The following is a 26,961-nucleotide window of genomic DNA, read 5'->3' as shown; positions in this document are numbered from 1 at the left end:
ATCCTATGGTCCGGATGTTGTTCCCGGACAATGACGCCATCTTCCAGGATGATAATGCACCCATTCACACAGCTGGCATTGTTACAGCGTGATTTGAGGAACATCGGGATGAAGTTCAACACCTCCCCTGGCCCGCCCAATCCCCAGATCTCAACATAATTGAACATCTGTGGTCCGTCTTGGAAACAAGACTCCGGCGACGATTTCCACCTCCATCCTCTCTCACAGAACTGGCCGATGCCCTGCACGAGAAATGGTGTAAAATTCCACTTGCTACCACGACCTCTATGCCTCCATCCCACGTCGCATCAAGGCTGTTCTGAAGGCGAAAGGTGGCCCGACACCATATTAATATGGTAAGTTGCAATTTCGTTCAGGTGTTTCCATTTTTCTGATCACCATCTGTATATATTATATATATATAGGAGACATTCCATGTGAAATCAACCAATGAATCTTAGATTTTTGTAAAAATTGGTGCACAGCTTTATTACAGTCGGAGATGAAAATGTCCCAAATATTACCTCTCTCCTCCTGAAAGTGTTCCCATATAGGGTGTTCAAAAATGCCCAAAAACGGCATTTTTTGAGTTACAGTAATTATTAAAAATTGTCATAAAATGGTTAATATGTACACTAGAGACGTGGAACAAACACCATTGGAAAGCTTAAAGATTGCTCTACAACTTGTACTATATTAAAAAACCTGTAAAATAAAAAATAACACTTCAAAAATTCAAATTAAGATTTGAATTTTGAATTTCGCATAGAAATGTTCCTCTGAATTTGCTCAAAATTGTCCAGATTGTAGTCTCATATGTATACTAAAACACCACAAAGTTGCATTTTCGGATCCGATTCAAAATTAAAGGTAACCAAGCATTGCACGATATTGACCATGTGAATATATGGGTTCAGATCGATAACCATTTCCCTGGAGCTATTTACCTGCAACATCAAAGTAATTTATATTCAATTTCATTTGTTTCTTGATGTATTCATTTGAATTTACACAATTATCCACCTTTTGAGTTATTTAGAGAGGTATTACGTTTCCAAACAGTACTTAATACAGGTCATTATTCTTGTTAGTCAGTATGGATGTTTCTAAATTTATATTGGTTACATTGATGCGAGGGTCACTACGAAACTTGATTGATTTTTACGTCCCGTTCAGCAGCGAGGCTATATGAGACGTGGACCTACTGATTAACGTGGAATCCGAACCACATGAGCTCCCGCCGGGAATCGAACACTACGAAAGTTTTGAGATGTGAAATAACTTACATATTTAAAATCAATTTAACACTTACATTTTCTCAAAGTATTCATCATTACACTGTACACACTTTTGCATCCTCGAAAACCACTTTTGGGAGCAGTGTTGCCAGTCTTTTTCTTCAAGTGTTGAAAGTTCATTCTCGTAAGCCACTACAGCTTCTTCAGGGCTGCAAAATCTCTTCCCACACATGCGATCTTTGATCCTGGGGAACAGAAAAAAAATCACACGGGGCCAGGTCATGGTTATACGGCGGATGAGTCATAAGTTTGACCTCCGTAGATTCTAAAAACTGAATTGTGATGTTGGCCGTGTGTGCGGACGCGTTGTCATGAAGCAGGATCCCACGCAATCCAATTCTTGGACGCCGTTCCCGAAGCTTCTGGAACACTTTTGTTAGGCAAACAGTGGTGTACCACTGAGCAAAAACAGTCCTTTGTTCTTCAAGTGGAACAGTTGCAACATGGTCAGATTTGGAGAAGAAAGTTGCGACCATCTTCTTCCCCACACTTCGCGGTCGCTTCACTTTCGTGGGTGGATTTTCGTCTGGAAAGATCCAATCTGTAGACTGGCGTTTATTTTCAGGGTCAAATTGATAGATCCAAGTCTCATCACCAGTAACAATGTCAGAGACGCGTCGAGAATTGCCTCTATCAAACCTTGCAAGCATTTCTTCACACCATTCCACACGCATGCGCTTCTGCTGTTCATTCAAAGTGTGAGGCCCCCAACGAGATGAAACCTTCCTGAGCCGAAGATGATCATGAAGAATTTTTGTTACTGCTGGCAATCCAATGTTCACTGTAGATTCAATGTCCTTGAAAGTTGTTCGAGGATTTTCTCGAATCATTTGCTTCACAGCGGCAATGTTTTCATCTGACACAGCTGTTGCCGGACGTCCAGCTCTCTCTTCATCTTTAAGCGATATCCAGCCTCTTCTGAATTCACCAAACCACCAAAAAATTGTAGCACGGGAAGGAGCAAGGTCCCTAAATGCCCCCTACAAACGGTCAAGGCTTTGTGTCTCATTCAAACCACTTTTGAAATCGTAAAGGATCATTGTCGAAAATGTTCCCTTTCGAGCTCCATTCTAGACAGCCGAATACTGCTCACATCAACAAACAAGTGAAGGCGATACGGCCACGCCGATAAGCAAGGCGAGTTGAAACTTGTTTCGCTTCTTCGCTCTCGATACCACTACCGAACGCAATTATTGGAATTCAAATACTGTGCCACAACAATGCGTATCTCAAAACTTTCGTAGTGACCCTCGTACATGTTATTTTCATTCCTTTGTTTCAGGATTGCTATTACAGAACATATGAAAGGGAGGGATATATTTTCCTCCCTTTCACAATATTTGTATTAAATGTGTTATAAAACACAGAGAGACTGCTCACAATTACTTCACACACTTTTAGCACAAACAATTAGTCAATAAATTATTTTTCCTATTTCAATTATACACTTTCACATATCTGTGACAGCAATCCTGAAACAAAGGAATGAAAATAACATGTATCAATGTAGCCAATATAAATTTAGAAACATCCATACTGACTAACAAGAATAATGACTTGTATTGAGTACTGTTCGGAAACGTAATACCTCTCTAAATAACTCGAAAGGTGAATAATTGTGTAAATCCAAATGAATACATCAAGAAACAAATGAAATTGAATATAAATTACTTTGATGTTGCAGGTAAATAGCTCCAGGGAAATGGTTATCGATCTGAACCCATATATTCACATGGTCAATATCGTACAATGCTTGGTTACCTTTAATTTTGAATCGGATCCGAAAATGCAACTTTGTGGTGTTTTAGTATACATATGAGACTACAATTTGAACAATTTTGAGCAAATTCAGAGGGACATTTCTATGCGAAATTCAAAATTCAAATCTTAATTTGAATTTTTGAAGTGTTATTTTTTATTTTACAGGTTTTTTTTAATATAGTACAACTTGTAAAGCAATCTTTAAGCTTTCCAATGGTGTTTGTTTCACGTCTCTAGTGTACATATTAACCATTTTATGACAATTTTTAATAATCACTGTAACTGAAAAAATGCAATTTTTTGATATTTTTGAACACCCTGTATGGAGACATTTTCAGAGGGGGAGAAGTAATATTTGGAATTTTTTCATCTCCCACTGTAATAAAGCTGTACACCAATTTTTACAAATTCCGTAAGTTTATACAGCTTAAGGTTCCCTCTGGCCATTACTTAATACCATACTAATGTTTGGAATGATAAAACAAAGTACACAGTACGTAAAAAAATATATTTTATTGTTAGAACTTGAGTACACGTGATAAATCTCATACTTTTTCGTACACTTCGTATTGGAATTTAATACCATTTTCCTCTTGCACTTCCTCGGGAACCGCAGGATCTCTGTAAAACAAACAAATAATTAAATTCAATTATTGGCAATAAGAGTACAGTTGAAAAAATTAATACACCTCAATTTGTGGGCAAAACTGTAACTCGTTTTCTATATTTTCTACTACACGCTTTTGTAAGCATTGTATCAGCCTGCATTTATAAGCTTATAATTGGTATATCATATAAATTGAAATCACAGTGATTCCATGCGGGTAATTGATGGTAATATCTTATAAAAATCTGAGTGTATTTAATAGACATTGACAAAAATTATCTATAAAAATGAAGAGCATATGCTCCCTCATTACTGGACCATTTCAACTTTAAGCAATTGAAATGATTGGAAATTTTCAAAAAACATAGATTATATTCGACAAAATTGTATTTCTTTACGAAAACTATCACTGAGTTTTTATTTAAACCTGGGGGAGGGAAGGGAGCAAGTGAGTCCTTATATTCGATTGACTTCAACTGCAAGAATGGGAATTATGTGAAAACCTTATCATATTGTGTTATAATCGAACAAAGTTTACCGAGTTATAATAGAAAATTTTCTTTTTAAACCTAGGAGGGAGGAAAGTTCACTTTCTCGTTCTATATTGATTTTAAATCTAAAAAGTGGGAATGATTGTGAAACCTCAAAAAGTGTAAGCAGAATTCCACGAAAATCCAATATGTTTTTATGAAAGATACCTCGAATTATATGTTTTCATTTTTAATTTGAGGGAGTGGGGGCAATTTATACCACATTAAGGTGCTGCATTCACCTCTCATTCATGGCTGATTTTAATTCAAGCACAGGGGATTACAGAAATGAGTCAAAGAAAATATACGTAATATTGTATCTAAACCAAATGAATTTCTGTGTAAGTTACCGCTGAACTATATATTAAAAAAGGGGGAATAAAAGCTACTACTTTAGTCTCTACTGATTTCAGATCCATGCAAAGTGGAAGTTTTGTGAAGTCTTCGGAAATTTGGGACTTTATATAATGAGTGAGTGTGAGTGTGTGTGTGTGTGTGTGTGTGTGAGAGAGAGAGAGAGAGAGAATCTATCTCACATAAGGGGATTGAATTTAACGCTCATTATGAACTGATTTTAATTCCAACTACGGGAATTACGGAAAACAGTCAACTTAAGTCAACTAAATGAATTTTAGAAATTTATCGTGGAGCTCTACAAGAAATCGGAAATGGGGAGATGGGACGACGATAGAACGGTAAATCTACTACTTTATTCTTAAGTAATTTTAACTCCCTGCAACTGATGATTAGGAAGCCTCAAAATATGCGACATATTACGCCAAAATCGAACATTTTTGTAACAAAAATTATCGTGGAACACATTCTTAAAATTCAGAAGAGGGGGAGTGCGAATTCACCCTTTCATTCTTGGCAGATTTTAAACCCAAGCTGTAGGCGTATTCACAATGCCATAACGAAAATATACACCAAATTTTGTCACAATCGAATAATTTCTAGGTAGATTATTTTGGAAAGTCGTCTTGCATATATATGTGTAAACTTGCAACATTATGGATTTTACCCTCTTTACTCCCTCACACTTAATGCATTGCAACCCAAAACAACCAAGTTATTTAACAAAAAATTGGTTACTTACCAACAAATCCTCCCGTGGGGACTCATACGTGTAAACATTCTCCACACGTATCAGAACAACAAACTATTTCCGTTTTCAGTGGTAAGGTAACAAGGATAAAAATAGAAGAGAAAAAAAAAAGTATGGAAAAAGGAATACATACTACAGAATAGATAAATATAACGTGGAAGAATGTTAAACTACCACGGGCAAAGCATAGTGCAAATGAATGAGCTGAGTTGAAGGAAGCGCCATGTCTATGTTACGTCACTATTGCCAGATCCAAAATATACATCAAAGGTAGGTAACCAGATTCTATCAATGTTGCCAAAATCCAGATTTAAACCGGTTTATATTTGTGAATAAAGAATGATTCTTTAATCTCCCGTTGTTTCTTTGTTTTTGCCGAACCTATCACATTAACCTGCTTTATATTGTGTGAATGTTGTTTTAAGTGAAGGCCAATTAACAAGGTTATTTCTTCAAATGAAAGGAAGGTACACACCAAGTTTCATCAAAATCGGACATGTTTTACGAAAATTATCGTGAAGCAGATGGACAGACACAAAAAATGCTAATCGAATCGAATAGTAGAAGCTTCGCTAACCTCGCGTCATTAACACATTCGTCACTCTTTCTTCGTCTACCTAATTAAATTTTATTCAACCCTAGTCTAAATCTATCACCAGCAACTATGTCTTCCTTCAAACCTTAAACAAGTGGAAGTGAATTAGTCACTAGTTCTTAAACTGACCATTCATATTCTTCCTATTTGTATGACCAGAATACATGTTTAACTTGTCTAGTTCTAAACCGGCTCTTATCCATGTACAGTAAATCCTGGAAAACTGAGAAAAACTGTAGGCTCAATATGTTTTGTAGAACTGGAAATATCTGAAGATGTTCAAGTATTTCAAGTTTGGAGTTATTTTTATGAACTCAATTAATCATATGCTGCTGTTTATTTGCCAAAATATTCTCCATTCAGTGACTCACTGTTGAAAATACAAGACGTGGAGTGGCATTAGCGTTCAGTCGCTTTCTGTATTTTGTCTTAATTGTACAGACAGCAGAATAAGTTTTTTTTTTTTTTCTCACAAAATACATAATTGAAAAAGTCACTATCAATTTTAAAGTTTTTCTGCTCAGATGGGGATATTCCTCACTCACAAATAACTAAACTGATTTAGGACTTGTTTTCGAATCAAGAGTTGATAGTGACATCAGGAGAAAGTTTCATGGATGACACGGCACTATGTCGTAAGACAAAGCTGACCACTCACGCGGACCAGTAGCTGAAAACCATTGGTCTAGACTGGCTTAATCTCCGAGAAGGCTCTGATTTATCTTTCTTTAGGGAGACGGTGATGACGATAATGAAATGTGTAATGAAGACAATAGAAGAATCTCAAGAAACCCACCATACGGTGTTTGTCTACCACAATGCCTGCTCAAGGCAAGTTAGGATCGAACCAGGAACCCCAAGCACCAAAGGTGAGTGTTCTATCATTAAGCCACTACAGTCCCGTGATTTCTTCATGAGGAAGTTAGAATATCTTATAGTCCAGAATGTTAATCGACGTTTGAAGGGGAATATTTGTGTAACAAAGCCACAACTACTCAGTTTTTCTCTACTTGGTATTCGTAATCCTAATTCTCAATGTATCCCTTCCCTTCAGCTTTCCAATTTCCCGTTTTCCATATCTCTCTGAATCACAGCAGAGAAGAATTGAATCGGCACATGCTATAAGGGCCTCAGTCACTAAAATGCATAAATTGAGTTTTTGTTAAAAATCCGATATTTAAGGATAGCTCTACCAATATGTACTATAGGGATCTCAGTTGCATGCATTGTTGACATTGAAACCAGGGACAGAAATATTTTGAATGTGCTAGAAGGGACTCAGTCAGTGACTGAAACCCTTGTTGCACGTGATCTGGGACCTGTGTCCCTTTCTCTCCTAATGCACACGGCACACGGTCAGCTGTCTGGCATCATTGCTGGTTGTTCTGCCAGTTGTGAATCAGTCACTCTCGTATTCTAACCATTGGCTTTAGACACGTCTAGTTTTGATTGTTATGACCTTGTGTAGTATTATGGAGAATAGTGAAGACCATGTTTTGGGTTTTAAAAAAAAAAAAAAAAAACCGAAAGGGAAACAAGGATAGATGGAAGAGAAATGTCCTCAAAAAAGCAAGAGCAAAAGGCCGAGAGTTTGTTGATGGCAGAGGAAACATTGTTCCTAAAAAAAACAACAGGAACCGCATGCAGGTAAGAATTCTAGATTAGAGTAGTTTTTCACTTTCAGTAAATGAGTTAAGCGTAAGAATCTAGTTCCAAATTTTGGAACTAGAATTGTCACAGGTCAGAACATGTATACCGCTGATTTTTGCTCAAAGGAGTTCAAGGATACAGGTCCCATTTTTTTGCATGAAATAACTGTATTGCAATATTGTTAAAGCAACCAAACTTACTGTACGCCTAACCAACCTGAAGTCCGAAATAGCAAGTGATCTTTCCTTTCTCAAGTCAGAAGTAATATACACACTTATAAAACTATGGCCATTATAAAGAATTCGGGGGCCATTTTCTTTATTTGGTGGTTTTTAGCTACGTTATGTTAGGTTAGGTTACGTTACGTATCTCATTGTACTCAACCCATAAGTCAAAAACGGTTAAACCGCCTTTAAGTGTCATCTGTTTACACTTTGGTAATTTCCCCGTACATACCTTGAAATTCTAATCACACTTCACTCACATTGATTAGAATTCAAAACAATTAACTCCTTTCTCCTGTAAATCTTTTGATTTTTGGCTAATTTGGCCACCCAATTCTCAATAAACACCCGTTTTTTTAGAATAATGTTCTACATCCTTGTACTCGAGAGTGGTGTTTTCACCTCTGCCTCCTCACCCAGTTTCTTTGACCAACGATCCTGGCCTCTACTTTGAACCAATAAACAATCTGTGAAGATTTCGTTTGTATCCGTTCGAATCTGTGCCTATTGTGTGTTTCTCCTGTAGCTCTAATCCTACTTTTATCGATCTTTTTCAGTTGCAAGAGAAAGAATTGCTTTGAAGTTGTACCAGAGGATGTACAGAATGAGATCTTGACACATTTTTATGATTTGCCCTCAAAAGATTAACAGGATTTGTACCTACAACACCTCATTGACGTTCATGACGTGAAGCAGCGTCAGTCCCGAAAAGATGCAGAGGCAAGAATTAAAAGCAATTCCTTTAAATACTATGTGCTGGTAGGATCAAGAGTTCAGGTATGTTTCAAAGCATTCCTTGCTTTACACTCTATCACTGTTAAAAGAGTGAAACGAATACGAGCCCTTAAACGCTTGGGGAAAAGTCCTATTGATCAACGTGGAAAGCATGTTAAAAAGGCCCATCCTGTTGAAACTAGGCAGCTTTTGAGACATGTACAAAGCTTCCCTTATAAAGAAACGAAATATGCATCAAAGCCATACAATTAGATGCTCGGTTAAACAAGAAGTTGTTATGGTCTTTGTACAATGAAAAAAAAAAAAAAAAAAAAAAAAAAGACGACAACAAAGTAAATTGAGACGTATTTTTCAACTTTCTTCTATGAAAATTTTGACTTACATTTCTGTAGACTGCAAAGCGACTGTTGCTGCACTTGCGAAGAGTTGAAAACCAAATTGAAAAGCGCTACTTTAAACGAGGCTGCTAAGCATGCAGCAGCTGCTGAACTGGTTATGCACAAAAGCAAAGCAGCAAAATTTTACAACCGTCTTGACAGGAAATAGGGAAGTGAAGGAGAAACAACAACCACATGTCTTATCTATTGTTTCGATTACATGCAAAATGTCCAACTGCCTCTGATCCCGGTGCAAGACACTTTTTACCTGAGGCAATTGACTACTACTGTTTTTAGCATTCATGATATCAAGCGGAATACGGCGGTCATTTACCTGTACCATGAAGGGATTGCCAAAAAAGGAGCAAATGAGGTTTGCTCGTTAGTTTGTGACTACTTAAAGAGTTTACCAGCTCACTACACAGAACTTCATGTGTTCTCAGACAATTGTGGCGGACAAAATAAAAATCACGCTTTAACAAGGTTGTTTCTAGCGTTAACAGACATGAAACGATTTGTAAAAACAGAACACTTTTTTCCTGTACGAGGGTATTCATTCTTGTCCTGTGACCGAAATTTCGGTATATTAAAACGAGCTTTAAGGCATCGCGACAGGATTTACAGCCCCCATGAAATAACCAGCATTGTTATTCAGGCAAGCAGACATCAAAAGTTCAGGGTTAAAGAAGTAGCTTCGCACGAAATTTTTTATTCCAAAACGTGGTGGCTAAACTTGTACAAAAAGCAGGTAATCTCTGAAAGAACCAAACTCAGAACTGTACCAAAAGACAAAAAAGTACATTTTTTGATAAGTACATTCATGCACTTTACCTACGACTCAAAGTTTCCATCACAAGTAGTTGCTAGACATTTCATTGACTCTCTGGTGAGACACACATTCAGCCTTAAACAACCTGGGGTTCGTGCTATACGTTTACCTGCCAAAATCGCTTAACCACATGATAAAGTGCCAATTAAAAACGAAACAATCAGGGACATCAAAAAATTGTTACCATACATTCCTGCTGACCACCTTCAGTTCTACAACGAAATCTTGGATTGGAACAGGAACATTGAAGAAGGGGAAGCTGCGAACAACACCAGTGACGATAATGACTGAAACTTTTGATCCCCACAACACAGAGTGTACTGTGTACAATATTCAAAGATGTAGCAAGTCGTCTAATAAAGTATTCTTTGTTGCATTTAACAATGTTTCATTGAAATTCCTGCAACATGCTAAAAGGGCCTCAGTCGAGCACTTTCAATTTTTTTTACATGATAACGGAATGGTTTAAAACCTGAAGACTATAATATGATGTGCAAGCTATTTTAGTGCTACCTTTCCATATTTTTTGCAATTTTCTTTCATTGCGTTACATTTTGGTTACAACTTTTTTTTTTTTCAAAACTATAACGTTTTGACTGATGCCCTTTTAGCATGTGCCGATTCAATTGGAATACTAATTAAATATTTAATTGGTTTAGTGCTCCCTTCTTAACTATGTTATGTACCTAAATAGATAGAACCTGCCTTCTGACATAGATAGAAAATTCAGATAAAACTAGACACCTTTAAACCTGTTTATTCTTACCTGTCTCGCAACGAAGAAAACAATGTATCTCACAAATACTCTTTTCTGCGAGAGTAGGATGGGTATATTATCTATTGCCAATGTTAATAACACCACTATCGTTTTAACAGTCTATGTGAAGTAAAAAAAGTAAAAAATCTAAACTTGAACATAACTTGAATTTAAAAAAAAAAACTAATAAAGACATTCATACTATATAGACCATATGGTTTTAACAGACAACCTGCATCATCTTCAGTGGTGGTGAAGAAAGAAAGAAAGAAAGAAAGAAAAAAAAAAGCTACCAGAAACCTCACATTATCGAATGTTACCTTCAACATCCTTAGTATTTTAGCTAACAGTAGTTTTAATATTGGGTGTATATAATGTTCACACTTTCAAATTTTCAACAAATGGCTCTTTTCACTTCACTTCATCATAATTCATGGGGCTCAAGATTTCATCCATATCAGTAGTACATTTGTACTCTAAGGAAATTGAATATAATATTTCATACTGTGAAGTGTCGTCCATTCATTTCTTTAAGTTATAGTTCGAATTCACTTGGGCCTCCTCATTATCAAATTTACAGGTAGCGTCGTTAGTTGCTACGAAACGCAGATTGGAATATTTTTTTAAAAAAAAGTTTCATTTTAATCAATTTTTAACATACGAGTACTTTTTTTTTCGTATTCTCCAATTAATCGAATATAATTGAAATCAAACAGTACTAATACTTACTTTACAAGGGTAAAACTGGACCCCAATGGTGGCAAAAATGTATCACAGTCGTAGGTTTTCTTAATTCTGGTCAAGTATATTCTGTAACAGTGTTCAGATTCCATGGCTTCCTGTCATAGAGAAATAAATAAAAAAGCAGATGATAAGTAATTTGTAAGACAACACCTAAGTATTTTTTTTTTGTCAGTGATTAAAAAAAATACGAATAATTAAGAATCTGCTTCGCAATAAACCATTATTATATCCCTCTTTTATCAGACAAAAATTATTGAACATACAATTAAACTTTATTCTTACTCCTGTCGTATAGTTGCTGGTAGGTTATGTGGCACTAACTAGAACAAAGAAAATTCTCTAATCGCTGTAGAATTCAAGCGTAATTTGCCATTTGATCGAAATTTTAAATTTTGAGCACTTGTTATTGCTAATGCTCTAACACATAGCAAGTTTGAATTTGCTAAAGACCACTATTATAAACCAAAAGTTGTTCTCTACTATCAAATAACCCTTTCATCCATCAAGCACTAATTGTACGATATTTTTAACGTAAAAGGTACATCAATATTACGTTTAATAAGTCTTTGGTGCGCAAGTATACATTTTCTTATGATAGTTACTCATTCAATTGTTACATAAATATGGTTCCCTGTAAAAGGAATATCCATACCTTGTATACAACACCTCCTCCAATTATCCACACTTTTTCTATTGTTTCTTGTAAATGGGGTTTACTAAGTTCCTCAAGGGCCGCTTCCAAAGAGTTGCAAGTCAATACTCCATCTCCAAATGTTCTGAAAAAGTAACAATGAAGATTGCATGCAATATTAAAAGTTGACAAAAATTACTATTTGGATTTTTAAAACAGCTGTTTTCAACGTTTACTTTTGCAACATATTACTGATCTTAATGGTGTAGATTACAGAGTGTAATAAATCTAAGAAAATAAAAAGAAGAAATTGCAGTGTGCAAGGATATGTGGAAAGAACACTCCGAGAACCCTCATGTAAAACCGAGTTAACCGTAAAACTAGACTTCACCACTTTCATGGACTGCAAGCGAAGGTGGTGATGTTTTTTGTATCAACATTTCAAGTCAGTGCATTAAGTGACAAAGGCATATTTATGTAAATGAATTGTGATATAGTAACTTTTAATCAGTGATTTTAATATTAAAATCAGTGCACATACAAACGAAAATTTACCTTAAAAAGTCAAAACTGCCGATCATTTATTTCTGTGACTGTGAAAGACCTAGAGAAAAAAAAGACATTGACATTTTGGAGAAACGTAGTAGACTAGACTTGTAATCATAACCTAACAGACAATAACAAACATTATAGTAAAAACACGTGAAAACGAAATACACGTGTACTGATATAAATGAACTCTTTTGGTAGGAATAGCTGGAGTAGATATAATGTATGATTAGCTACAAGACCTGGCGGTTAAATAGGTAAATTCTATATCAATGGCCCCACTATTAGGAGTTCCTTCTCCCCTGTAAACGTTTTGGACTCAGCATTGGAAGATCAATATAAGTCAATGGGAAGAAAGAAGACCGTGAATTAGTTTTGGTAGTTATGAAGAGATGCTGGTGGCCAACCTAAATCAGCAACCACAAAAGAGAACGATGCTAGAAGAAAAGTTCCCCTCCCCCACATCATGAAGGTAAAGAAGAAACTCAAATAAATAAAGGTACTCGTGAAGCGCAGAGTGTAGAAGACAACTGCATTACAAGTATGAATAACTATCAAAAAGCACTGAAGTTTATTGATAATATACTAGATGTGAAAAAGTTGGAAGCGGCAAAACAGATGCAGTCAAAGAAGAACTTACAAAACAAAGTAACTCATTTATCAATCCAGAATAGATGGCATCATTGATTACATAAAGGAGGAAAATCTAAAACTACAAGATGAAAACAAGAAACTTAAGAGTAGACTAGCATATAATGTAGGTTTGGATATCTAATTTCCGTTGGATACTTTCGTCTCCTATTTTTTCCCCTTTATTTTTTTAATTGTACCTTAGTGTAACCTACTAATGTATTTAAATTTTGTTATATTACAGCATTATGGATTTCCACTGCTTGTTCAATGAATGCTGAGGAACTGAAAGTTCAGAATAATAATGTAGGTTGTTGTATATTTCCTTCTTTTATATTTTTTTTTTTCCCAACAAAACTGTCCCATTTAAGCAAGAGACCAAACAAACAACAAATGGATGAAGATTCGACTAAGGAACCTACTAACAAAGTCGGTATGAAAATCTCGTTACAGAAAGTGTAACGCAAGATATTTGATCGCTGATCTGCTGTACCTTCTGACCAACTCCTTAAGAATACTACAGAAGCTGAATTGCAGTAAGTGTTCATGCCATGTAATAAGTAAACATCGAAACCATACTTGTTCGGTGCCTCAATGTTTGATGAAAAACTTGCACTCATACCATAGTTGCTGTATGAGTTCATACCAGTCGATAGGTCAAGTAGGTCGTCTAGAAATGTTGAAGTTCATTCTCACGGTCACCTGATTAAAAATTAGTATGGTAGAATTGTAGACGATTGGCACAATGGCTAAATTGTAATAAACGTTCAGGAACTTTTGAAAATCCTCTCTATCCACTAAAGATTTGTTTGGCCACAGCGTCTGTAATAACCTGTTAGTTTTCCTCAACTGAGGTTAAATCATTGCTGGAGATTACTATTGTGAGCGGGAAATGAAACATGAACTTATGCTCAGACCACTGACATTGGTCAACCGATTCATAACTGTGACAAAGCGATGGCAAAAACGTATGAAGCAGCAGAACCACTTGAACTACTCAACTACTGTTGGTTGTTTCAGTTCCTCTACCGATTTCAAATGACACAAACCTATCAAATATATAAATCACATCACCTAATATACGTATTTGCAACACTGGAATTATAGCAACTTACTGAAATTATTATTTTAGCTGAATGTAACTCTTCTATTTCATATATAATTACTTTCTCGTGTCAATTTCTTCCCAATGAAGTTAGAAAATATAGACCTAAATGGAAACGAAGTAAAGGATTTTTTCCTTTCAAACTGACTAAATTAGAAATAACTTAAAATAATAACATAAATATGTTAGAACACTACTGAAACTCATGTTCACGTAACAATTATAAAACCATTCAGTAATCAACAGCTATATACGAGAGCAGTTTTGTTTTCAACATTCGTTAAGTCACCAGAGAAAAGATGACGAAACGCGAATAATCCAAATCTGTTCATTGGATGTCGCACATCCCCCATACCAAAAGGTAGACCGCTGTTCAATCATTGTAGAGCAGCGAGCGTGAAAACGTATGAAGTGGAATCGAAGAGTCCGCCAAACGTTAACTACTATGTGATGTGATTCGGTTTCTCCATGCAGAGGCACAATACAACCACAATTCATCGTCGAACGATTACGGATTACGACGGAAACTTTCTATAAGTGATTGCTACGTACATAAAGGTTAGAGAGTTTAAAGAAAGACATATCAACCCACGCGAAGAAAGTGGCCAAGTGACGACATGCTTTAATGGTACTGTTATAGGGTGGAAAGTAGAGCGTAAATACTACTATATTTAGTGCCATAAAGACACACGTACTTTACTAACCTTGTATTGGTAACCTTAGTCTTTTTATAGAAATGAATTGCCTGACACAGAAGTAAGTTTTATATTTGAGTTTAATAATCTTGTACCAAACATTTAGGAAATGTAGAGTGTTTAATGTAGTGCAGTGAATATGTAGATGCAAGGAACATATTTCTCTTTCACTAATCTGCTGCTGATGATGTAGAGGCTTCCCTCTTATGAACCTGGAAACGGCTTGTCCCTGTAGATGGATGAGACTGGACGCGAAGCCGATTAGATTTACTGTTTATTAAGTGCAACAGAAAATTAGGATAAATGGTAACTGATAGTGTTACTTCTCAGAGGATAGGTTGAGTTTAGAGTTAGTGTTGCGGACTCGGCTGTTCACCTCTGAAAGAATAAGGTGTTGATCTGCTAGTTACAGGTGACTATACTAGAGACCGACTTGAATGAAACTAGGAAATTTTCAGTTTATATACCACGGAAGAGGTAGTACTGCGACGTGGAAATGTGTTACCTGTGGGTGTATTAAATTTTAAGTTTTGACGTGTGCAGAAAAATGTCAGATTGAGAGAAATACGTTTATCAGCATAAGTAAATAGGAAGTTTTTATAGTTTGTTACAATTTGTTGCGTACTGAGTTTTACATGATATGGAAGTTATAAATAAATAAATCATCATTTACGCATGCAGAAATAACGCTACATTTTTCGGCTTCTTTGTACAATTTAACATGCGAATAGAAATTCAAGTGCAGGAAATAAACAAAGATTTTGATAAAATTAAAATATTGATTTTTATTTTTACTTCCTGTGTCCACACAAGGGTGGAAATTGTGGTGGAATACCTCATGAACGCGTGAATCACAGCTTCATGAAAGAGGTTGAATATGGTTACTGAACTGTCTGGTCTTGGACTTCCAAAGAACTCAGTAGATACCTGGAGAAATCTAATTGTAACACGTAGTTTACACTTGGCGGGCGCTTCGATTGTACTCAATACGGTACAGTTTTCACATTCGCGTTCCACTATGATTGAACGCCTCTTCCTTTCGTCTGCTTAGCTGAGAATTCTACAAAACATGTGCAAGAGACCAAAACTAGCATTCGTAATCATATCGCTCACACTTGACGAACATTCAGCAGGGACATAAGACAATAATGTAGGATATATATATATATATATATATATATATATATATATATATATATATATAAGCTTTCTTTGCAATGTGTGTTTCGTATCTACACTACATTAACATGATAATGTATGTCTGAAGATAAGCCTAGACGTAACTGCAATGTCGTAGTTAAAATTATATATTTTATTAAATGTTCAATTTTTTCTTGGTCGCTTGCTCAGAATAATTTTCATCCATACTTGTAATATATGTGTACTTGGAAGTAAAACATGGTACCAAAATTATCGTATACCTTCTCCTTACTAGTGCAGAGTGTAGAAACATCGATTCTTAGGAATCACTAATCCATCTGGTATTTTTAACGTTTAGAATGTGCAGTGGATTAAAAAACGCCAATCAACCTTTACTATATAAGGTGCATATTGCCGGAAATTACTCAGGAACAAACACACATAAGAGCATTCTGCTGTAGCTGTCCAGGATCGAGAGATAGTATCACAGAAAATTACTGTGTGGTGTGAAATATTTTCTTTATGAGACATGTTGGAAAAGACTTTCTAATAGTCGTTCTACTCTTTCTGACTTTGCGTTATTAAAAATCCGTTGCGATTTTTTTTATTATTTTTTAATATTTTTGGAAGGTAGTGATTTTATATTTGCTTCTTTTTATTTTACTATATACTTATAAACATCTCCTGCTCTGTTCTTCCCTTTCTTCTTTCTCTTTATAGCCTTCACCCACGTACCGCTGCCATTCTTCAGAGTATATAGCTTAAATCAACTACCGCCTAGAATCCTACGAGCACTGCGAGGGTCACATACAGAATATATTTAGAAACGCTCATATAAAATTTTACAGTTGCTCAACAGTGTGCAATAATTATGTCTTCCCATCACTAATAGTGCTATTAGTGTATACATTATTTATGAATACCATGTATTAATTAACTAAATAATTAGAGAAATACTTACAGATTTTGTCGTGTGAGAATTATATTCAAACGACCAGCAAGTGGTCTATTCTTTGCCGGAATGCAATCCCAGGTCTTTCTTCCCATTATAACAGCATTCTGTTTCTTAGGATCTTCTGTAGTTTTGGTCATCCGAGCAAAATAGGACAATTCACTCCTAGAACAAATAATGTTGTGTACATTACGTACACATATACATACGTAAGTTATACGGTTATATACATAAATAGCCACGCTCATAAACTTCGCTCATATTTTAAATAAACAGCAATGAAGAACGTGGTCACTTCTGCATATACCTACAACAGAATAAAGTAAATTTATTGATTGACAAATATCAAAAAGGTCAACTTTGCCGGTTGGTAGTACGGAATTCATATGAAGACAAAAATGATCAACAAGCTATTCTTTCACCCAAACTTTTGATTTTCATGAATTATATGTTTTCTTTCAAGCTTTGCATATCGCTATTGCTTGGATTTAAATGTCGAGGATAAAGTGAATTTACACTCATTCTCCATGGGGATGCTACAACAGGTTCTATGGTACTTGCATAAAAAAATTCTAATTTTCAGAAAATAATTTCTCTCTTATTTTTTCTTTCTTTGAAACTGAAGAAACATTCAATTTACCCCTCTTTCAGCTTGAAATTCGTAATTTTGTAAAAGTTTTCCGATTTTCATGAAATACCGTGCGTATTTTCTTAGAGGTTTAAAAATTAACTACTGCTTGAAATTGGAATAGATCATGATATGGAGGTTGTGCATTCACCCCTTATTTTAAACAGGATATATGGTACGATTACTCTTAAATATTTTATGATTTTCATAATAAATAGCGTATATTTTGTTCAAAGCACCAACCATCTTTATTGTTTGGGATAAAACCGATCAATGATAACAGGGTAAATTCCACCAAGCTAAAAATTAAAAACCTTGTTATAACTTTCGTTAAAATGCTCCAACTTTCATGGCATACTGCGTGGTTTTCTTAAATTTAAAAACTAACATTGTTGCTTGAACCTGAAATCCGTCAAAGGTAGGAAAATTACTCGTATGTAGTAGAAGGAATTCCATTTACTCACAAAAGAAACATTTACTAACATTCAGAGAATATAGTAGAGAAAGATTATTTTATTATTTTTGCATTCTCAGTGTGTATAAAGACAAAGCTAGAATCAACTCAGATCTTTATGAAACTTGGCATTTTTTTTTTTTTTTAACTTAAGTCATACGTTTATTGTTTGAAAATTGAAATTTGTCAAAGATTAGGAAATGAATGAATGACAATCTCGATGTTTGCACGACTGGCATAAAAATGGTACAATTTACATTTAATGGTATATTAAGTCTGAGACTCGTACTATCAAAGAGATTAAATATTGCAACAAACAAGTACCACTGTCATGTGTACACCACGTGAAGGAGTTTGGTTTGAATGGCATGCTATTTTTACAACACATAAACCAGAAATGGTAGTATATTTATATCATTTTCGGCTTTAGTAGAGAGATTAAGTTGCAGTTTGAATATATTCTTGGGACTCTTAATTGTAAACAGTAAAAACCTTCTCATTATCCATTACGGCTTTTATTCTATAGTAATCAGCGATAAACCGGATGTGGTTCATTTCTCCCACTTTCGATTTGAACAAAGGGCTAAGTGATAAGATGGTACGTAGCGTCATGAATCGATTCCAAAAAACGGCTTCTCACTATCTCGTATCACTTTGCTCTACGTAGAGCCTTATTGAAATCGAAAGTTATAGTTGATTTCTAATATTTCCGGTTTTAGTGCAGAGTTACTGACGGAAATAAAATATATTTTTGGGACGCTTAATCGATTGCAGAAAAACTATTTCTCTCTACCTATTACCGTTTTTACTCGATAGCGATCACCGTTAAAAACAGAAGTTGTTGATTTTCCGTTATAATGGACAGTTTGGAGTGGAGATGGAATATATCTTTGGGGCACTTAACTGACCACAGAGAATCCCTTCTCACTATCAATTACTGTTTTATTCTATAGCGATCAACATTAAAACCGGAAGGGGTTGACTTCTGCTATTTCCAGTTAGAATGCGAGGCAAGAGAGAAGATTGTACATAATCTTAAACATTAAATGGGGATTCCACAAAAAAGAAAAAAAAACTTCTCGCTTTCTCCTAGCGTTTTTGATCTGTAGATTAATATTAAAACTGGAAGTTGTAGGGGATTTCTATCACTTCCGGTTTTAGTATAGAGTTAACAGCTTTGAACTTATATATTTTTTTAACCATGCCAAAACAGTCTTTACTTTCTGGACGACCCTTCCAAATAAATAAATAAAAAATAATAATCACACTCTCGATACTGTTGAATTCGAAATTCAGCCCCCATCGGGATAGAGAGTGAGAAAGGGTGAAAAATAAAATGTTTACAGTCACAGAATTGGTGTAGAATCTTCAATTTTCAGGATCGATAAGCTGTTAGGTGCCAAACCCGATGACATTGAAGCCCCAGTTTAGGCAAGAATGGGCTCTCAGCTGAACTGGAATACGCACTGCTCATATATATATATATATATATATATATATATATATATACAGGGTGGTAGGTAACTCCACCGACAAACTTTGGGAGGCGATTTCTTATACGAAATGAAAGAAAAAAAGTCCTAATAAACATGGGCCGAAAAATGCCTCCTTTCAGAGTTATGATCCATTGAAAATTCGAAAAATCATTTTTCAAAACTCCCTAACTTAGAAACTATAGGACCAACTATAGGACTAGTATGTTCTCTATCTAAATATCCATGTTTTACCATCTTCCGTTATCGGTGAAAGGAACTGTGAAAAGGAAGTTAACCCTTTTCCGGCTGAATTTTTTTTTTTTACTATAATTTGATATGATGCTAAAATATAGTATATTGAGGGTACATTATACTATATGAAAATAAATCTTGCTTCTATTGTTGCTCAACAATGCTGAGGGGAAAGAGGACTCAGGAGTCTCATCAGGCGGTTCGGATTCGACATTATAACGCATACAGGAGAAATAATGTGTGATAAGAAGATGGGACTTAAAAGTACCGACAGTCGGAAAAGGGTTAAAGTATAGAGATACTCCTGTAAGTACTAATGGTGCGTTCGTTTCGCTGGTACTAGTGAATTTTGAAACATGGATATTTAGATAGAGCGTATACCAGTTCCTGTGTAATTCCTTAAATCGCTTGGGATAGGTCCTATAGTTTCTCAGCCAGAATGTTTTGAAACGTGAAATTTCGAATTTTCGGTAGTTCAGAACTCTGAAAGGAGACGTTTTTCGACCCATGTTTATCAGGACTTTTTTCTTTCATTTCGTATAAGGAACCGCCTCCAAAAGTTTGTCGGTGGAGTTACCTACCACACTGTATATATATATATATATTGGATGATTGTATATGAAAGTATATTTAGCGTTCACTGAAACCCCTGGAGCAATTTTAACCAAACTTGTAGACATATAACTTACAATCTGGAAATCAAAGAAAATATTGTGGGAGTAAGACATTCCAAGGAGTGGGAGTTGGAAGAGGTGGCATGCACAAATAATCCAAAATGTCCGATATTAGTATGCAGTCCATAATTTTCGAGGTCGCTGAAATGAATACTGATATTCTCAATGATTGAGTTGAGTTGATTTTGAGTTTAACGTCCCTTTTAGCAGCGAGATTATATGAGACGGGACTTACGGCTTAACGGGAATCCGAACCATATGAGCTCCCGCCGAGAATCGAACCCAGTTCTCCCACGCCAAATGCCCTTCTTAATGATGTTTAAATAAAAGTTAAAACCCATCGGAAAGGAGTTGTAAGATGTTTCAAAATTTATGCCAAAAGTGGAGTTCTCTGTCTTTATGATTACATTTTCATTGAAGTACGTATCCCAAAAGGAGAAAGAGGATGCAAATTAAAAAAAAAAGAAGAAGAAGGAAAACGTGCATTTCAGCTTGTTTATTAAAACAAACGAACTTATTTCTTAGAATACTAATAAAGTTTATTTCCTCTCTGAGATTAAATGAAATTATCCAGCAATGAGCAATATCTTCGTTAAATAATTTATTTCAAGAATTGAAGGGTTGATTTGGATAAGGCCTCATGTAACAGCTTTCAAGTTTTACAGGGAAGGTCCTTTTTAGTTTTTGCCTCATCTTTTAGAAATTTTATTTGTTTGTATCGCTATAGGCTTGTACATTGATAAACTTTGTGTGGACATAAGCTCTTATCCAAACATTTGCCACTTACAGAATAAAAACGCATTTTGAAAAAAAAAAAAAAAAAAAATGCTGCGTAAGCCTTTATTCAAACTAATCCTTCAATTGTAGTGCGATAAAATTGATTGTAACCAATAGAGTAAATACTTACTTCAACCTCCATGGCAATCCGCCATTGATACCAATTCCCATATTCTCACAAGCTGCTGCTATAAGATACAGTTTGGGGGCCATTTTTTATTCCTATTGATAGGTAATCGAAGTTCAATCTATGAAGCAAATAATACAAGATAGCTCATTAAAAAAGTAGTAGTTTTTTTATTGTAAGTTTAAATAAATATCTTGATCTGACAAGTACTTAGGCCATATATTGCGTTTTCTAAAACCCAATTTTTACATTACAGTATTTATTTATTTACTATTCTTTTCAGTAACAAGACTATATAAGACACGCAACTACAGTTTATTGTGGGATCACAAACACATACCGGTAAGTCTAGTGTAACAATCAGTTTCGAGAAACGTTTGTTGCTTAATGTTAACTTGAGAAATTAGTACCACAGTGCCATAATTTTAAAACTTCAATTTCGTTGAATTCGGGAACTCAGGCGGAAATCGCATAACAAGTACTTAAGATACTCTTGCCGTCATTTACAGTTCCAAACGGTTACACACGTTTTTAACAAAATTTAAATAGGGAGATTTTGCAGGACAGTCGAGGAACGACGTAATATTTAAGTACACTTCACATCATTCAAACTATTTTAGTCCCAATAATTATTTGGTATCTTCATTTTGTACGCTTGTTGGTAAATCTTTTGATATCTACAGTACAAATTAGTCTACTTCGTCTTATGCAACGTGAGGTTATGAAAGAGAAAATAAGCTAGTAAAATGGGATTTATGAAATAAACATTCATATTCGAAGTTCGTTAGTGGTTAGCCTTTAGCGTCATTCTTCAACACTAAGGCTACATGAGACGACCTACATTTTACGGTGGAATCTGAACCACTGTACTATGTTAGAAATAGTATCGTGGTCAATGCAGAGCTTTGCCATTAGCAAATGAACCGGGTCAAAGGTGCAATTCAGCTGAAGCGACCCAATAGACGCATGGAGAACTTCTTTACCACAATAAACCGTATGTAGTTAATAATAAAAAAGAAAAAAAGTAAACTACAAAACTCGGTTGGATAGATCCACTGCACCAACCGCATTCTCCTAACAGGGTTGACGAAAATCATGATTTTTTTAAAAAAATATTTTTTGTTGATTTTTTTATTTAAATCTTTTTTTTATTTAAATTAAATCCTTCTCCTCGTATAATAAAGTCGCGAACTGAAGAAAAACATTAGGAATTAGTATTAAATGTTAATTATGCTGTTTAAGTGAAAGTATTGGGGTTAAAGTTTGAATTAATCCCCAATCGTTAACCTATTTCAATCCCAAATAATGTTTCTTTAACATTAAAGAGAAAGTACAGCAACGTTTACCAACATGAATTTTTTTTTTTTTTTCAAAAAGTTACTGATATTTAGCAGGGGAATATTTTTAAAAAATTGGAACTAGCTTGCGGCACGAAATACATATAAAATACATCAATTTCGCCTAAAGTTGTAAAATTTAAAAAAAAAAGTTTCGGAGAGGGGATCGGACTTCTCTAAAGTATCTGGGAACAAACAGACGCACACACAAAAGAATTTTCGTCAATAATGTCGATGGTGATTTCTCCGATTTAATATTTAACTATTTACAAACTATATGTTATGAACAGAAGAAAGCAGGATTCCCCTGTTACCCGTTCAAAACGGGATTTTCACTAATCATCCTCTCCATGACATTAGTTTTCATACTGTGCTGTACATATATTTCAGTCTCACTGTATTATGATTATTATCTTCCATAATTGAAATAACAGAGAACGGAAACGGGATTTTACTTATTTTCACTTTAAATTAATTTATTTCGGAATTTGATTTAAATCAAAGATTTTTATTTAAAAAATCAAATCATCCTCTCTTCTGATCTAACGCTTCCAAAATTATTATATTTTCCGGCCATTACCCAACAATCTGCTTCTGACCATAAGAAAGGACAGCCGATTTGAGGTACAGTATTGCAACACAACCTCGTACAGCATATCCACTCGAGCACATGCTACACAAAGGCCTCTCCAACACTGTGATTGAGACACACCATCCATACACTAAGGGCTCTCTCTCTCCGCATCCTCTCCTGTTTCCCTCTGCCTCTGGTCAATATTCAGCCGGCCTTATGAATGACAGTTGCTGTAGTTCTGTGACCCAGCTCTCTTGAAGGTGAGATGGGGTGGTTGAGAACTGTTATGGTTGATCTTGTATATGGTCTGTGCACTCATAAACTGTATCGGATTCAAGACCTGCTCATAGTTCGGAGTTAACGTTAATAATAGTAGATTCCGTCGCAATACCTCAGTGCGTAAGGACAAGACACTAAAACTATAGTAATAATAATAATAATAATAATAATAATAATAGACGGTTGAATTAAATATTATATGATAAACGTAGGTTGCAGATGTTCCCAACCTCCACGATATCTTGTATAAATGCGAATTCAATCCCATTTAAAAACTGAAAATATGCGATCTCACCGATAATCGGACCCGGGTCTTCTCTTTACTAATAACTATGCTTCCCAGTCTGCTTTCTGGGAATTCTGATATACACATTCTTCCTTGAGATCAATATAGGCAATGGATTGTCCAAGTATAACGGGAGTTATAGTACACTCCATTTGGTTTGAGTCAGCACCAATCTCAAGAGTAAGAATGTAAATAAATAAATAAATTGGATCATTAATTTAACGTTATAAGGTTCTACCTTTTAAGCCCCACCTAGGCTTCTTTATAATCATAACCTCCCCCACTATAAAATTTTTCTTGCTTGCACTAGTTGTATTAGTTTTTGCTTTGACTGAAATAAATGTGAGAAAAACAAGATAGGGTGATGTGGGACAATCATGCCAGATAAACATGAACCTTAACTTGAACTGCTTATATCCCAAAATAAAATAGTTCATCTTAATTTTGACAAACAACAGCTACTTCTATGAGAAAAAGCGGAAACAGGGTTGGCAAAAATCATGGTCTTTATTGAAAAAAAAAAAAACTTTTTTTGTTTTTGTTTGTTTAAACCCGGTTTTTTAGGTTTAAATAATTTGCTTTATGTATTCATGTCACATATAGACAGAAATAAGTTTGTTTCGCCTTGGTGTTAAAATGCAACAACCAGGTTATGCTAGAAGGGGTTACATAAGCTTAAAGCGGAATCCAAACCGCTTCTCGGCTTACATCCAAGAAAAATGTCCTCCATTTGAACTCGGAACCGGAACTAATTGGCCACAAATGCGATACGTCTGCCGATTCATTCACGAAGGATTCCTGATTTAAAAAATAATAATAATAAAAGTTGTACTGATCTTTACATACTTGTTAATATAATTGTCAAGAGTCATTTCAGAAGGACACAAAGATAAACAACTGCACAAGTGAAACCATTATACAGAATTACGTATGAACAATTTCAAAATACTTCAGAGTACAGAAGAACTAATTTAGTCCAAGTTAGTTCACTACGACTTTTACTACTCCAAGTTAAAGAAATACAATAACTTAATTTGCATAATTAGTAAGAAAAGTGAATAATAAAGATACGAATTATTTGAGTCCACTTAGGTTCTGACCCATTTACACATAAATATATACCAAAGATACTTCTGGTTTCAATAAATGCCTCTCGTGGGGTTTGTATATCCCCTCACCCAAAAAAGTACGGCATTTCGATGTATGTTATCAATAGTAAACATTATTAAAACGAAATAATATTTAGAATTTTTCTTTGATTGCAATTGCATAATAATAATAATAATAAATTATAAAACAAGAATTTTAGGAGTGATCCAAAAAATGCATAAAAATATTGAGATCTTGGTCAATAATTAGATTTTGGATCAAGGACCACAAAAGATTTCAACTGCCCCTGTATCGACTTTTCGTATTTTTTACGAAATAAGCACATCATACTGAGTTAAGTGATAGTTTGAGTTTGGCTACACTATATGTAGTTCTCCAGATATAAGGCCTATTAGAAAATTTTTGCCTGAAATATATTGGATCTTTTGATCCAAAAATCACGAAAGAAACATTCATAAAAAAATTTGCTTTTGTAGTATAATCTCTTTGAGTAATGAATGGGAATTTAGGTCTGATTATAATACGAATAATATATGGGAGTAAAACGTGATAACCCACAAATGTGTGTTCATTAAGATTTTACGAACTTACACTATTACCAACATTATTCGTTTTTTGGTTTAAACCAGTTGGTTTCTTTGAAAAAACAAGCTGGTTTAAGGTTTAAACCAGCCAACCCTGAGCGGATAGGCTATTACTCACCGCAAAAAGCTTTTGTGGTGAGTAATAGTATAACCGCCACCAGGTTATAGAAGTATTTTTTGTGGACGCTCTGTATATTTCGTAAAGACAGTGATTATTTTTTCGATTTATACTTTATTCTGCGACGCAAATAAGTTCTTTCTTCAGTGGGAATTACTTCCTTCCCACGCAACTGGACAAAAACATCTTTCATTGTTATATATATATAAAACATTGCTTTTTGGTGATAACATTTCAGTGAGCCACAAACCTTTTCAGTGTTTTTCCCTGACTTATTAATATGCACAGTATATATTCTGCAGTTATTTGGAACTGAATTAAGTGCTTTCTTTAATCATTTATGGAAATACTAGCTGACCAGATGTTCAAGTGACCAGAGTGACGCCAGTCACATTGCTTTTCTAGTTCCTTATCTGTACTTTCACACGCCCGAGTTATCGCAATGTCTCGTGCATCGTAGCCAGTGGACTAAAATTATCATAATTTTTTCCGTATTCTGTTTGCATGTGCATACAGGTGATTTAACTGAGTGGTTTTTAGGATGAGCTGCTAACACTCTTTAGTCAACCATTGCAGCTGATATCTCGAACCTTTGTGCTCGAGGAGTTTTACTCCGGAATTGTGTGCAGCCACCACGCACGTTGCGTCGGGAATTAAGCATGACTTTGTGTTAAGGGGCACAAGCTATTAGCCGGCGAAGGACGTTTTCTTACGGCTAGCCCTAACTAGTGAAGTCCCAGGTTCACATAGCTTGTGCGCTAAAAAGTTATAAACGCGCCCTCCAACATTAGCATTCCACTTTGGAGACTTATTTTGCTGAAGACTCATCTTAACTCTTCAGGATTGTTTGGAGCAGCAACTAGACTGCTACGTGGGATTATCCCGGCAACCTTTCCCCCAGTGCTCTTCCCCCAAGTGCGTCAATAGTGTGAGAAAAGCATTTATAGTGAAATTTCAGTTATAATTTTCTATATATAAATCAAAGGGATAAAGGGCTACAGCGCATTGAAAAGTAAAGTGCAATTGTGACATTGGAAATAATTATATATATATATATATATATATATATATATATATATATATATATAATATATACGTAGTGTTAAGTGTTGTGATCATTTCTCTTCGTTCTTTTAATAGTATTTAATAAATAAGTATAGTGTAATTTAACCCAGTGTGTTTTCGTTATGTGTGAATATTTGTGTGCGTTATGATCTGGATGACCGTCCGTGAGGTTTTCGAGACGAGACATCCGAACCTCTCGGCGCCTAATGCTCATCTCATCGTTGAGACCGACGCGCGATTTGGAAACAATTTGTAATCCCTTCTTGGAGAGGGCCTTCATCGTGCTATTCAGGTAAGTTCGGTCTCA

At 35.2% G+C, this 26,961-nt stretch overlaps 1 protein-coding gene across 4 annotated transcripts in view; it reads right to left on the bottom strand.

Annotated features, from left to right (window-relative positions):
- Positions 1-3,553: 3,553 nt before the first annotated feature.
- Positions 3,554-26,961, bottom strand: part of Dhfr (dihydrofolate reductase) — a 43,762-nt gene continuing 20,354 nt past the window's right edge. For 3 of the 4 annotated variants that reach the window (XM_081735818.1, XM_081735817.1, XM_081735819.1), the window contains exons 2-6: positions 21,305-21,422; positions 16,924-17,079; positions 11,865-11,988; positions 11,198-11,307; positions 3,554-3,680 (exon numbers count right to left, since the gene is read on the bottom strand). In XM_081735818.1, coding sequence (XP_081591944.1) covers positions 3,605-3,680; positions 11,198-11,307; positions 11,865-11,988; positions 16,924-17,079; positions 21,305-21,387 — 549 coding nt within the window. In that variant the 5' untranslated portion in view covers positions 21,388-21,422 and the 3' untranslated portion in view covers positions 3,554-3,604. The remainder of the gene's footprint in view (positions 3,681-11,197; positions 11,308-11,864; positions 11,989-16,923; positions 17,080-21,304; positions 21,423-26,961) is intronic. The other variant, XM_081735820.1, reaches the window with a different exon arrangement.

The sequence above is a fragment of the Thermobia domestica genome, chromosome 13, assembly GCF_964235325.1.
Source record: "Thermobia domestica chromosome 13, izTheDome1.hap1.1, whole genome shotgun sequence".
In the NCBI taxonomy this organism is placed as follows: domain Eukaryota; kingdom Metazoa; phylum Arthropoda; class Insecta; order Zygentoma; family Lepismatidae; genus Thermobia; species Thermobia domestica.
Note: the sequence above shows the minus strand (reverse complement) of the source record. Positions and strands in the feature narration are given on the sequence as shown.